Source organism: Lissotriton helveticus, chromosome 7 (genome assembly GCF_964261635.1).
Source record: "Lissotriton helveticus chromosome 7, aLisHel1.1, whole genome shotgun sequence".
NCBI classification, from domain to species: domain Eukaryota; kingdom Metazoa; phylum Chordata; class Amphibia; order Caudata; family Salamandridae; genus Lissotriton; species Lissotriton helveticus.
In genome coordinates this window covers 1715412489-1715425121 of record NC_136068.1, presented here as the reverse complement: position 1 = coordinate 1715425121, position 12633 = coordinate 1715412489, and the positions used below count along the sequence as shown (strand labels likewise).

At 46.1% G+C, this 12633-nt stretch overlaps 1 protein-coding gene across 3 annotated transcripts in view; it reads left to right on the top strand.

Annotated features, from left to right (window-relative positions):
• KMT2B (lysine methyltransferase 2B) overlaps nucleotides 1-12633 on the top strand; it is a 1130837-nt gene that overhangs the window by 733658 nt on the left and 384546 nt on the right. For all 3 annotated transcript variants that reach the window (XM_078655415.1, XM_078655416.1, XM_078655414.1), the window contains exons 24-25: nucleotides 8935-9013; nucleotides 9142-9302. In XM_078655415.1, the coding sequence (XP_078511541.1) occupies nucleotides 8935-9013; nucleotides 9142-9302 (240 nt within the window). The remainder of the gene's footprint in view (nucleotides 1-8934; nucleotides 9014-9141; nucleotides 9303-12633) is intronic.

Below are 12633 nucleotides of genomic sequence, written 5' to 3'. Positions count from 1 at the left end.
AGGTACTTGGTCCATTGTTCCAGGATCCAAGACCTGAGGTTCAGAGAGGCACTTTTTGGCCTGTGACCTGGTCACAGCAAGGACATGTGATGATATCCCTAACATCTCTGCATGAGTCCTGTACTCAACTTCCGACCATAGAGAGTTCTCCAGGTCATTGCCCAACAAACATTCTACTGGGAGATCAGCACTAACCACAACTCTTTTTAGGCCAGTTACCCCTCCCCAGGAAAAGTTCACAATTGCCACACTATGGGTAGTAGTGACATTGCTGGCATTGGTCACCAGGTAATTGTCACCTGATGGGTACTGTCCAGGGTCCACAAAGCTAGGCGTCACCATAGTGACACTGGCACATGTGTCCCTGTATGCTTGAGACACTTTTTCATTAATTAAAGGTGTCTGCCTGTACTTGTCCAAATTATTGAGACTGACAGTAGGGGAGAAATCAATCTCCCCATCACAGATCAGAACAGCCTGTGTGGGGACTCTGACTAGGTCAGAATCTCCATCAGTTCCCAAGGTGATACCCACTACCCCCTTAGTCTGTGGTCCAACACTGCTAGCTGTACTAGTGGGTGCAGGTGCCTTAGGGGCTGCAGTGTTGGTGGCTCCACCCTTTTTACAATCACTTGTCCAGTGAGTGGTGTTTTTGCAAAAGCTACACCAGGGTTTTCTTTGACCTTCTTTCTTCTTCTTCTTGGAAGTTTGGGACCCACCCTCAGTATTAGTTTGGGGCCCTGTTGAAGACTTCTGGTCTTTAGCTTTCTGCTCCCCACCCTTCTGGTCTGTTTTCTTTTGGTCACCGTTCTGGTTCTGGTTCTTTTGCTTAACTCTGGTTCTAACCCATTTGTCTGCCCTCTTTCCCAATTCTTGGGGAGAGGTTAGATCTGAGTCAACCAAATGTTGATGCAACTGCTGGTTCTGACAGTTATTTCAAATCTGTTCTCTCATAAGCAAATTGTACAATCCTTCATAGTCTGTAACCTTACTTCCCAGCAACCAGCCCTCCAGAGCCTTAGTGGCACATTCAACAAATTCAGACCAGTCCTGAGTCTGTGTCTTCTGGGTATCTCTGAACATTAAGCTGTACTGTTCAGTGGTTAAGCCTAACCCATCAATCAGAGCACTCTTCAGGACTAGGTAGTTTCTAGAATCCCCATCACTAACTGTGAGGAGTCTGTCTCAGCCTCTACCTTCAAAGGAGAGCCACAAGATTGCTGCTCACTGCTCCTGAGGAACCTGCTGTACTTTGCAAGCTCTCTCAAGTGCAGTCATCCACTTGTGGATATCCTCCCCAACTTTGTAGGGGGGCACAATCTTACTCAGGTTTCTATTGTCATAGGACCTGTCTTTATCCTTAAGGATATTGCTGCCACCAGTGGGTTCTAACCCACTCTCTCTAGGCTGCCTTGCTCTAGCAAGTTTCTCTTTGGCCAGGGCAACTTCTAATTCTTGTCTCTGGATCCTAAGTTCAGCCTCTCTCATTTTGGCCTCATGTTCCCTTCTCTGAGGGCTAGTCAACTCCCTTCTGGAGTTGCCATGAGAACCTTTAGAAACATGGGAGGTATTGGATTCACCTGAGTGATTCCTCCTCCTCCTATGCTCCTGGTTAAGTCCATTTGGGGGTGTGAATGGGTTGGACCCACCTTCAGTCCCAAATAAGCTTAAGTTAGCCTGGTTAAGCCTGCTGACTAACACCTGGCTATTTCTACCATCATCAGAATCACTGTCTTCCTCCTCCTCCTCCTCCTCCTCCTCTTCTTCTTCCTCAGGCGGAGTATTCCCAGGGGTCTGGTCTTCCTCAACTATCTGGATGACAAGGGCAGGGGTATCAGAAGTATCATCTTCAGAGGGAGAAGCCTCCTCACCAGTCCCTGAGGGGCCTGGTTTGGGGTTCTTTAGAGCTTCAGACTGGTCTAATAGCTCTCTGAGGTGTCCTGCTGTAGGAGTAGGACCTGTTTTGATTCTTCTCATGGAACACAGTTGCCTCAGTTCCTTAAATGGAAAGATAGCAAATTTGGATGGTGCCCTTGGAGGGTCACTCTCAACAGAGATGGGTCCAGTGGATCCCTCTGCTCCAGACATTGCTCTAGTGTGGTGGATGTGTTGCAATCTACCTACACTTGTGTTTTCCTACAAAACCTATCTAGTAGTTGTAGTCAGGGTGTGCTACTCCCTATCCTCTACAACAACTAAGTTCAGTAGAACTTAAGTATATCTAGTCTTGTTTTAGTGTACCTATCAGGTACCTGTATGATCTTTCAAATGATATTTTCAAAGATTGTAATGGTAAAACAGCAAGCTCAAATCCCAATCCGCTGCTCACCAATGTGAGTAGTTGGCCAGGTATATGATGCTCACTAGTTCTAGTGATCACCTTGTACCATGCCAAGCAACCCTTATGGTGCAGGTTGTAAAGTCAACCTTATAGACAAGCTATCCTAGGGGTAGCATGGACTAAGCAGTCTTATGCTAAACTCTGTAAAGGGATGTGAAGCAAGCTGTTTTACCATACACAATCCCTTGAATACCAAATGAAAGGACACCACACAGATATATATTGAAAATATATATAGATTTATTTCTCAAAAGATACCCTATACTCTTTATGAGCACAGAAGCACAAGCGTTAAAACAAAACACAGTTTAAATACACAAAAGTTGCACGAATATGAATGAGCCCTAGGGGCCACCTAAACCATATACTAAAATAGTGGTATAAGAACCACTATGAGGAAAGTGAAGAGGCCTAGGGCCTGGGGAATCGCTGGAGCTGTTCAGGACTAACAGTGATGAAGTCGGGAAAGGCCCGCAGGACTCTGGTGCAGTGCGGAAAGTGCACGCAGTACCAATGCAATGTCAATGGTGCGTAAAAAGTACAAAGTTAGTTAAAAAGGAACCTTCCGAGCGACCTAGAAGGATGAAACTTAAGACACAGGCCCTAGAGGTGTGTACCAGTGTGGGAACACCGGCGGAGCTGAGTTACCTCACCCACAGGAAGCGGGTGCACAGGGTCGAAGTAGTGTCGGGTTTCGTCACGCTGGTCGATGGTGCTTGGAGCTGAAGATGCTGCAGGCGACTCGAGGTGAAGAGTTCCGGTGGATCCAAGGGTGGATCTGAAGTCGTGAAGACCTGAAAGCAGAGGGGACAAGGTTCAAAGTCACTAGCCAGTGACTACCGTGGAACCAGAGTGGAACCAGGCGATGTCGGGTGCAAACAAGCGTCGAGGTGTAGCTTCTCTCTGCAGCCACGTGGACACGAGGGGTCGAAGACGTCCAGGAGTCGGTCACGAGCTGTCCCACGCAGGCTTCTCGCTGTTGGCGGTGTCGGCAACCGGATGGAAGCAAACAGGCCTTGGCTAATGCAAGCCACGCAGGAATCAAGAAAGGCTTGTCACTCGGACCAGCAAGGTCAGAGCGGGTGCTCCTTTTCACAGGAGCAAGGGCAAGTCTGGAGCAACCAGACCTGCAGTGAAAGTTGTAGGTTTCGTCGCCAAGATGGCCACTAGCCGCGTGGCAAGTGGACGGGATGGCGCGTCGAGTGGCACAGTGCAAAAGGGCCCCACGCAGATTGTGGAGATGCTGGGGGGCTGATCTTCGGTGCAAGGGCTGCTCGAGGTTGGGGCTTCTCAAACCCCAAAGCACAGCGTCGAGGGTGCCTCTGATGCTGCGCAGTCAGCTTTTCGGGGGTCTTCCAAGATGTCCGGTCCCACGTCTCTCTGTGCCTCCACGGGTCCCTTCTTTGCAGGGACTGTGGATCGGGCGGTGAGAAGTCTGGGAGTCTGGGTCTTGTCAGGCTCTGGGCTCGGGCTCCGGCGGAAGGCGGCGGCAAAGCAGACGTCGAGTTGCTGGTTGGTGCCTGTGTTCACAGGGTGGTCACTCCTTGGCCACAAGGGAGATTCTCTTCCGTCTTCTGAGCAGCAGAATGTCGAAGTCCAGTCTTCTTCTTTATTTCAAGTTGATTCAGGATGATCTGAAGTCTCAGGACACAGCTCCCACTCTTATTCGAATCTGGGGGGCCGGATCACCTACTAGGTCCCTCCTCTGGGTGGAACCAGGAAGGGGGGTGGTTACACCCCCTTTCCTTTGTCCAGTTTCGCGCCAGGACTGGGGCAGGAAAGCCCCAGCACAGGTTTGAACTGGCCTATGCACAGGGACACCTTGTGTGCCCCAGGCATGTCTGATTCTATTCAGCCCTGTCCTACCCAATACACAAAATCCTGTCTGGGGTGGTGCTAGCACCTCCCAAGGCAGGAAACCCTTTGTCCAAGCTGCCCTCGCTGGAAGGACTCCCAGCAGCAGGAGGTCAGACTTGTGTCTGTGGTGGCAGCATCCATTTTGGGATGCTGAGGCTCTGTTTAACTTTAACCGGGGTTCAGGCTAGGTACATGTCGTGTCCCTCTAGAAGGGTAGAATGCTACCCCCGTCGCCAGAGCTGGCGAGGGGGTAGTATTCCAATTCGTATGACACCTTACTCAACATGTTTTGATAAAGCCAAACCTAAGATGGCATTTAACCGCGAGGATTATAATGCACTTAAGAGTATATGGTATGGCAGTATCATGAAACAGCTAAAGGACATGGTTCCGAAAGCTGCAGACGGGCTCAGCTCATGCCAGAGCACCATCTCACATATTTCCAAGCACTCTGCCTCCAGGATTGATGAGGCCTTCCATAGGAGTGACTGATAGGAACATATGTGTCCATTTTAGGTTAGGTATAGGCATACTACACCTAAGTAAGGGGTGGTTACACCGACTTGCCCCAGCTGAGTGATCAGCCAGTTGTGTCAAATATGGAGGCCAGGCCAGGGGTGGCACAATACGTGCTGCAGCCCCTGGTAGGCCTTGGAAGCACCTATGCCCTGGGTACCCTGTTACAGGGGCCAATAAGGTGAACCAGTTCCAATGTCGTTATGCACCTAAAGTGCATGGGTTACAATTTAGAGAGAGAACAGCAGGCTGTGGGTCTGATTAGCAGGCCCACAGCCACATTAACTCAGAAACCAGTGAAGCAAAAAGCAAAAATTTGGGGTGACCATAAGATAGCAGACCCTACTCTCCTACAGCCAATACCACTCAAATAGATCTGCTGGCCATATACACTACCAGGGAAGGACAAAGTGGAGGCGGATTGGCTCAGCAGGCAGACTTCAGCATCCCACGAGTGGGAACTCAACAATCGGGAAACCGAAACTATTCAGGAGATGGGGCACCCCAACAATAGACCTGTTTGCAACACGCCAGAATGCAAAATGCCAGTACTTTGCATCCAGACAACCAGAGGAACAATCCCAGGGGAATGCCCTATGGATAAGCTGGTCAAATACATTTGCCTACGCTTTTCCCCTGATACCATTGATCCCCAGGGTGGTCAACAAGTGCAGGATAAGCAACATGACACTAATCCTGGTGACACCTCAATGGGCCAGGCAGACATGGTATTCACAGACTATGGAGATGACGCAGGGTCCACCCCACAAGTTCGCAAAAAGAAAGGACCTACTCTCCACGCAGAACGGAGAAATTCTACACCCAGACCCGGAGAGCCTCAGCCTAGCGGCTTGGCTCCTGAGGACTTAGAGTTCGCACACCTAAAGCTCCCAGAAAGCACCCTGAAGGTGTTGTGAGAGGCAAGGAGGCCCAGCACACGCAAATGCTATGGGGAACAATGGAAAAGATTCCTCAGAAAAAGCTGCAAAGGAAGCTGACCAAGGAATCAACGGTGTTAAGATACCTCACGCACCTACTGAAAGCCAAACTAAGCTCATCCTCGCTAAGGGTACACCTGGCAGCAATTGTGGCATACACAAGGGGAGAAACTGGAAGAAGCTTCTTCAGATCAAGGGTAGTAAAGAGATTCCTGCAAGGGGCAAAGAGAATAGCGCCACCAAAAAGGGTGCCGCCGCCGGCATGGAACCTGAATGTGATACTAACGGAGCTCATGAAAGCACCTTTCGAAACCATCCACAAGGCATCACTGCAAATGCTGACAATGAAAGCGGCCTTTCTGGTAGCAATCACCTCGCTACGCAGGGTGAGCGAACTACAGACACTAACACTGCAAGAACCCTACATCCAGATACACAGTGACAGGGTCGTGATGAGAAAAGACCCGCACTTCATGCAAAAAATTGTGGTGTCAGGGTTCCACATGAATCAGAGTAATCAAATTCTTAGCTTCTTCCAGAACCCCACGACAAGCGCTGAGAGGGCGCTCCACACTCTAGACGCAAGAAGGGCAGTAATGCACTACATTGAAAGGACGAAGGAACACAGGAAAACAAAACAGTTATTCGTGTCCTTCGCAAACAGTTACCTGGGTAAACCAGTGACTAAGAACACCATAGCCCAATGGATCGCGCAAACGATACAATTCTGCCACAAGCAGGCGGGGCAGGAGCTAACAGGAGGGGCACAGGCCCACTCAACCAGGAAGAAAGGAGCAACAATTGCCTTTCTGGCCAACACACCAATTCAGGACATATGCCTGGCGGCAACATGGGCTTCAGTGCACACGTTCACTAAGCACTATTGCGTGGATGTACAGATGAACAAGGAAGCACAAGTAGGACAAAGAGTGCTTCAACATATATTCAACAACCAACGCTAATCTTCCACCCAACCGCCACAAAAGTAACAAAACCGCTACAAAATCTATGCACAGCATAGTGAATCCAAAACGATTCATGCTGCAAAACGAATAGCTTCTTAAAACCGCTACAAAATCTATGCACAGCATAGTGAATCCAAAATGATTCATGCTGCAAAACGAATAGCTTCTTACCTGTCGGTGTAGTTTTGCAGCTTGAAGATGTTTCTGGATTCACTAGCGAACCCACCCGCCTCCGCCAGAAAGATGAGGCTGGAGAAGAGGGTGGAAACACATGGAATAGAAAGCAAGTTGAAGCTTACAAGATACGTGAAAAGAATTACGTTGGAAAAAGGATTAACAAACATAGCCATGGATTCACTGCAAGGACACAAAAGAGAAAAAAGAATCAGAAGATGGCGCCCAAGGGTGGGAGCTTCCGCAGGAAGCATGCCGACGTCACCAAAGGTACACCAAATGGTGGGACGTCTACGCCCACCTGGGCTACAAAAAAAAGAGAGAGAAAAAAAGACTATGATTCCAGACCCAACCACCAGATTGCGGAATATGCACAGCATAGTGAATCCAGAAAGATCTTCAAGCTGCAAAACTACACTGACAGGTAAGAAACTATTCGTTACGACCTATGCAGAATTGCTACCCATAGCCTCCAGGCCCAGGGATGTATGGGCCCCATTGCAGTGCTACTTGATTGCTCATCTGAGAGACGAGAACTGTGGTATGGAGCTATATTAGAATGGGTTCCTAGAAATGGGGCGCATGAAGAGGGAAGATTTTGATAATAAGTATGCATAATGATGACGAATGTGGTTGGAAAGGATAAACTGCTTCAGACAAGTAAGTAAATAGATGTTCAGCTACAGTTCAATGAAGGTGACGTACTAAGGAAAAATAGTAAACAGAAGCAGCGGCGGGGTGTCCAAGTACCTTGATATATGTGCAGTCATCCCTATGATGTTGTACCACTGATGTAATCTGCCAGAGAGGACAAGAAATGTATGTATTGTTGCACAAACCGGATCTGTATTTCAAATGGATGTAAGATGCCGATATGGAACCTGTAAACCTGAAAATCAATAAACAGAAGTAAAAAAAAAAAAGGACTAGGTACAGGTAGTAAAGTTGTACTTTCACAGACAGGTTGAGAAGGATATGCAAGCTGAATGAATTTGACTTTGTTACAGGTTGGTACAATGTTTAAAAAACTATTGTAAGTACTTTTGGATCATTTTTTATTACTTTTTCTATTCAGTGTGATATGCCTAGATATCACACTGGGATATTTCCTAGGCAAAGGTAAGTAAAACACTTTTATGTTAAAACACAGTTATGTGAGGCCAGGGGCTGCCCCAGAAAACATTTTAAAATATGGAAGAGATGGGCAGACTATAGAGGACTGTGGCTAGAACCACCAGCGCAACGGGACGCTGATGCAGGACAATTGCTTGTTGACCCTGGGTGAAACGGTACACACACTGACTGTGTTTTTTCCATGCTATTACTATTGGACCACGTAGACACTGTGCGGGGATGGGGGTGGTTTCGGGCGGGAGGACAACGGGGAGGGAGTTGGGGGGAAGGGAGTTCGGGGATGGTCATTTATATCAAAATGTTGATTGCATTGCTTGTATGTGATGGTTATTTATTTGCACACTGCTTCTCTGGCTCCTGGAGAGCAGTGCCCTCTTTGTAATCCTTCAACAACCCTAAAAAAAAAAAAAAAAATCTGTTCTGAAAAAAAAACCAGTTACTTAGGTAAAAAGTGGGGTGCTAACCATGTCAAAAGAGGCACTTTCTCACAGAGGCTCATTTATTATATACTCTACTCACACTTGGTGTAATGAAATCTGAGCTATGGTGGCATCTACGTGGGCTAACACTTCCACCTCATTGGCTGAAGTTAGTTTTTTTTTTCTTCAAGTGAAGTGGATGTGCTACTAAACAAACTCTTGTTTTTGAGACGTTTGGCCATTTTAACTCTGTTTACTGCTATTTAAAATTACTGTAAATTCTCAGCCAGACGGCAGGGAATGGTGCAAGCATGTGAATGTATTAAACATTCCAATGCTGGAAAAATGGAGTAACAGTAAGTAGTTAATTTCTTATCCTGGACAAGGCTTCTCAAGTTCGCCAATCAGTCTCTACTATGTTTCCTGGTATTTGCAACCAGTTATGCTTCTTGTATGTGGCTTATTTAATTTTTTCTATCATGAGTTTTTATCAGTGTTGCCTCCCAGTCCCTACAACGGTCTGGAATGGATTCTGCTGTGACCATTAACTCTCTTGAGTTGCTAAAGATGAATTCTGTTCTCTCCTTCAGGTGCCATGAAGATTGACAGCCTAGGGATGCTTTCTGACCTCTCTGCTTGTGAAGGAAAACTCTTCCCTATTGGATACCAGTAAGTATTTTTCACAAGAGGATTATGTAGATTATTGGTGGAGGTGGTATTGGTTATATCATGGGGGAACAGCATGTGCATCTTTTTTACTGGCTGCCACACGTACTTATGTTTGTTTTGCCTGGCAGGTGTTCACGACTCTATTGGAGTACAGTGGATGCGAGGAGGCGATGTTGGTACAAGTGTAGGGTCCTTGAAAATCGTTCAACAGCAACTACGAAGGAGCCAGAAATTGGAGAGGATCAGGGTTCCAACCAAACCATAGCTCATAGCCCTACATTAAATGCAGGTAAGAAACTCCAATTTCTTTTAACTGACCTATTGGAGAATGTCTAATATTTTCCATTCTACAGCTTGCCATGTTTCTTGGCAGTGGATCCCAGACTACAATGCTGTGTAAAGAGTCCAGGTATCCCTTAGGAATGGACAGGGGCCTGTTCTAGCAATCTTGAGGTGCTCTTTCTAGGGTAGTGTGGCCGAGCAGCCTTATGCTTATCAGAGAGTAGTGTTAGGCATTTGTTACACACAGAGTCAATAAATGATGCACACACTCAAGAGGATGTAGCCTTAGGGCTAGAGCAGTCGCCCTCAAAGCTGGGGAAGTGGGTTCGACGCTCAACATCCTGTGATTCTGGGCGAATTACTGATTCTCCCCAGGCCTACCAAAAATGAATGTGTCCATCCGTAAGGAAACTGGTTCTCATGTAAAGCGCTCTGATGATACCTGATATCTTCGGGTAGAGTTTGCGCTATATAAATATTTTTTTTAAAAAGAGATCCACATTTTAGAAAAATAACATTATATATATATATATATATATATATATATATATATATATATATATATATATATATATATATATATATATATATATATATATATATATATATATAAATATACCAAGAACTTCGGAAGTGTTTCGCTGTATGAATTTGTGTGTTTTTTTAACAATGTTAAGCTTACCCGTTTCATTGTTTCATGCACTAACTTTTTAGCAACTAACATTTCCTTGCTGTACTTACTATTTTCTTCGGTCCCAGTTGGATCTGGGAGAGGGGAAGGTGGGATTTTGCTTACGTTGATAGCGCATTACTGCTCTCTCCTGCACGCAGAGGCCATTTTGATGGTGCCGCGTTCTTTCAGGAGTACGCGCTAGTCTCCACGCTACGGCCCTCCATAAAACAGGAGCAGTCGCACAGCGCTTGGTAGGCTTCCTTTGGAACCTTCATTTAACCTGATTGATATAACACGATTCTCTGTATGAATTTGATGGTATTTTTAACAATTTTAAGCTTACCTGTTTCATGCACTGATTTTTAGCAACTTCCGTTTCCTTGCTGCACTTATTCTCTTTGGTTCCAGTTGGACCCATGGGGGGGATTGCACATACATTAGTAGGGCATTACGGCTGTCACCTGCACAAGGCGGATATTTTGATGGTGCCGTGCTCTTTCAGGAGTACGCAATCTAGTCTCCATGCAACAGCCCTCCATAATACGGCTGGAAACGGTCACTCGTGGGCGTGCCGATGGCATGCCCATCTGCACTCGTCGGCGTCAGTCCGGAGCCAGGGGCCGCAACCCCTGGTTCTTTTTACATTGAATGAACAAGTCTATTCTGCGCAAAAACTGCTGATGTTGCGTCAGGTGCCTATTCCCAACTGTAGTATTATCAGGATTGGGGCGGGTCCTCTTGACTGTCAGCAGTTTGAGTTCAGCCTCACTTCTCCTATTAAGCACAATGAGCATAACACAAGGCTACGAAGCACAGTGAATGGATTCGGCCTTCACCTAACTGAGAACCACCACAAGGTAACTCTCCAAAGCCTACGACTAGCTCAGACTAAATTTGTATTTTACAACATTAACTGTCTATCTTGGACTTTTTTCATTGATAGACAACCAGATGCAGTCTTTTTAACAGAGACCTGGCTCCATGAGGGCTCTGCCTGTGATGTAGTAGCTGCCTTCACACCGAACTATAATATTATTAGGAACGACTGGCAACATAAGATAGGTGGGAGAGTGGCAATTCTCTACAAAACCTTTGAGTGCAAGACAGAAGATTTCACAGCTCTGGGCTATGAAGCTTTACTCTTTAGACTGGCGCTTTCGTCTAAATTTATTTTTTCAGGCATATTGCTGTACCGTCCCCTTGGCCCAGCGGGAAAATGGCTTCGCTCTTTCCCAGATCTAGCAGCCCCTTACATATTGAAGGCTGCGAATTTTACAATTCTGGTTAGACGACCCTAAATGCACTAAAAGCAACGGGCTTACGGCGGATATGGGGGTTATAAATTTGAGACTGCAACTCTAACCCCACCCATGTAGCTGGACAGAATATATTGTTTCCAATGTATCTGACCTTCAGTCTCCCTTCACTTCCACTTGCCCGGTCTTATCATTTCACAGTGCCTTTTATGCTGAAAGTGGAATCATCAGTAGAGAGAATATCCAGATCTTGATCTGGAAAAACTGGAGCACTGCTCAACACACTCCACTGAGTGTAAATCACTGTATACAAAATTCAGCTGGGGTACAAGTTGACAATTTATACAATTGTACAAAATCAACAGATCAATAACACATATTGATAGAAGAGTCTTCAACCGAGATGTGGATGCTTGGTTGTTTTAATTGTTTGTAGAAATTTGTTGGCTGTCACAAAATCCACAATATTGGCATCATCCAATCAATTTTAAGCATTCACAGTGCATTTCGGGCCGAGTGTGCCCTTCATCAGGGGTATCTGCAGATATAGGTATAATATATTACTACAATCGTAGTTCAGAGAAGCGTTTATACATGTGCTTACTAATAGAGTTTAGCATGTTAACTACAGGAAGAATCAAGATGCGAGTGTATGCATTTGAAGCAATCACTATACCTAAGTGCGAGAACAGTGGTGATGGTGAACAGAAAACGGTGATGTGAGGAAGCTGTGAAAGCTGGAATCCCAAAAATGAGGGTTGAGAGTAGAAAACCAAAGGATATAGCGTGCATTATTGACAACATTTCAAGTGACTATTCATGCGCTGTACTTATGGAGATGGTGTGGCTAGGTGCTTGTGCTAAGCAAGTACTCAAACACGTGAGGAGGCTCTCAGTGAAAGGAGTTTAAAGATCATCCTTACTTAGGTCTGTAGCGAGAAGCTACATTCAATCAACAGATGCAGGCCTGACTGTATATACAGGGGGGCTGGATTAAGAACAGTGTTGAGTTATATAACAAAAAGCTGTAAAATGAGGAAAAATGCGGTTCATTAGTAAACGAACCAGCCGTACGAAGGCTACGTTTTAAGTAAAAATTATGGAAGCGAGACTTACCCGTCAACTCTCTTAAGGGACCGCCACGAGTAGGAGAAAAGCGCCTGGGCAATAGAAACCAATCTATGAAATAAGATGATGGTGCAAGGTTGAAACCGCTGGTATAATAGACTACGGTAATGCAGCAGTCATCAGAAATAATCAAAAAGCTGCCTGGGACTCACCGGCTAGAAGGAGGAGCGATGGCCGCACTGAAGCGGCAGAACATTTAGGTTCGGAACCCGCTGAGAAACGCGTGTCGCTATGGATCAGCGTTTAAAGAAGGTGAACAATAGAGAGTGAAAGCGGACTGA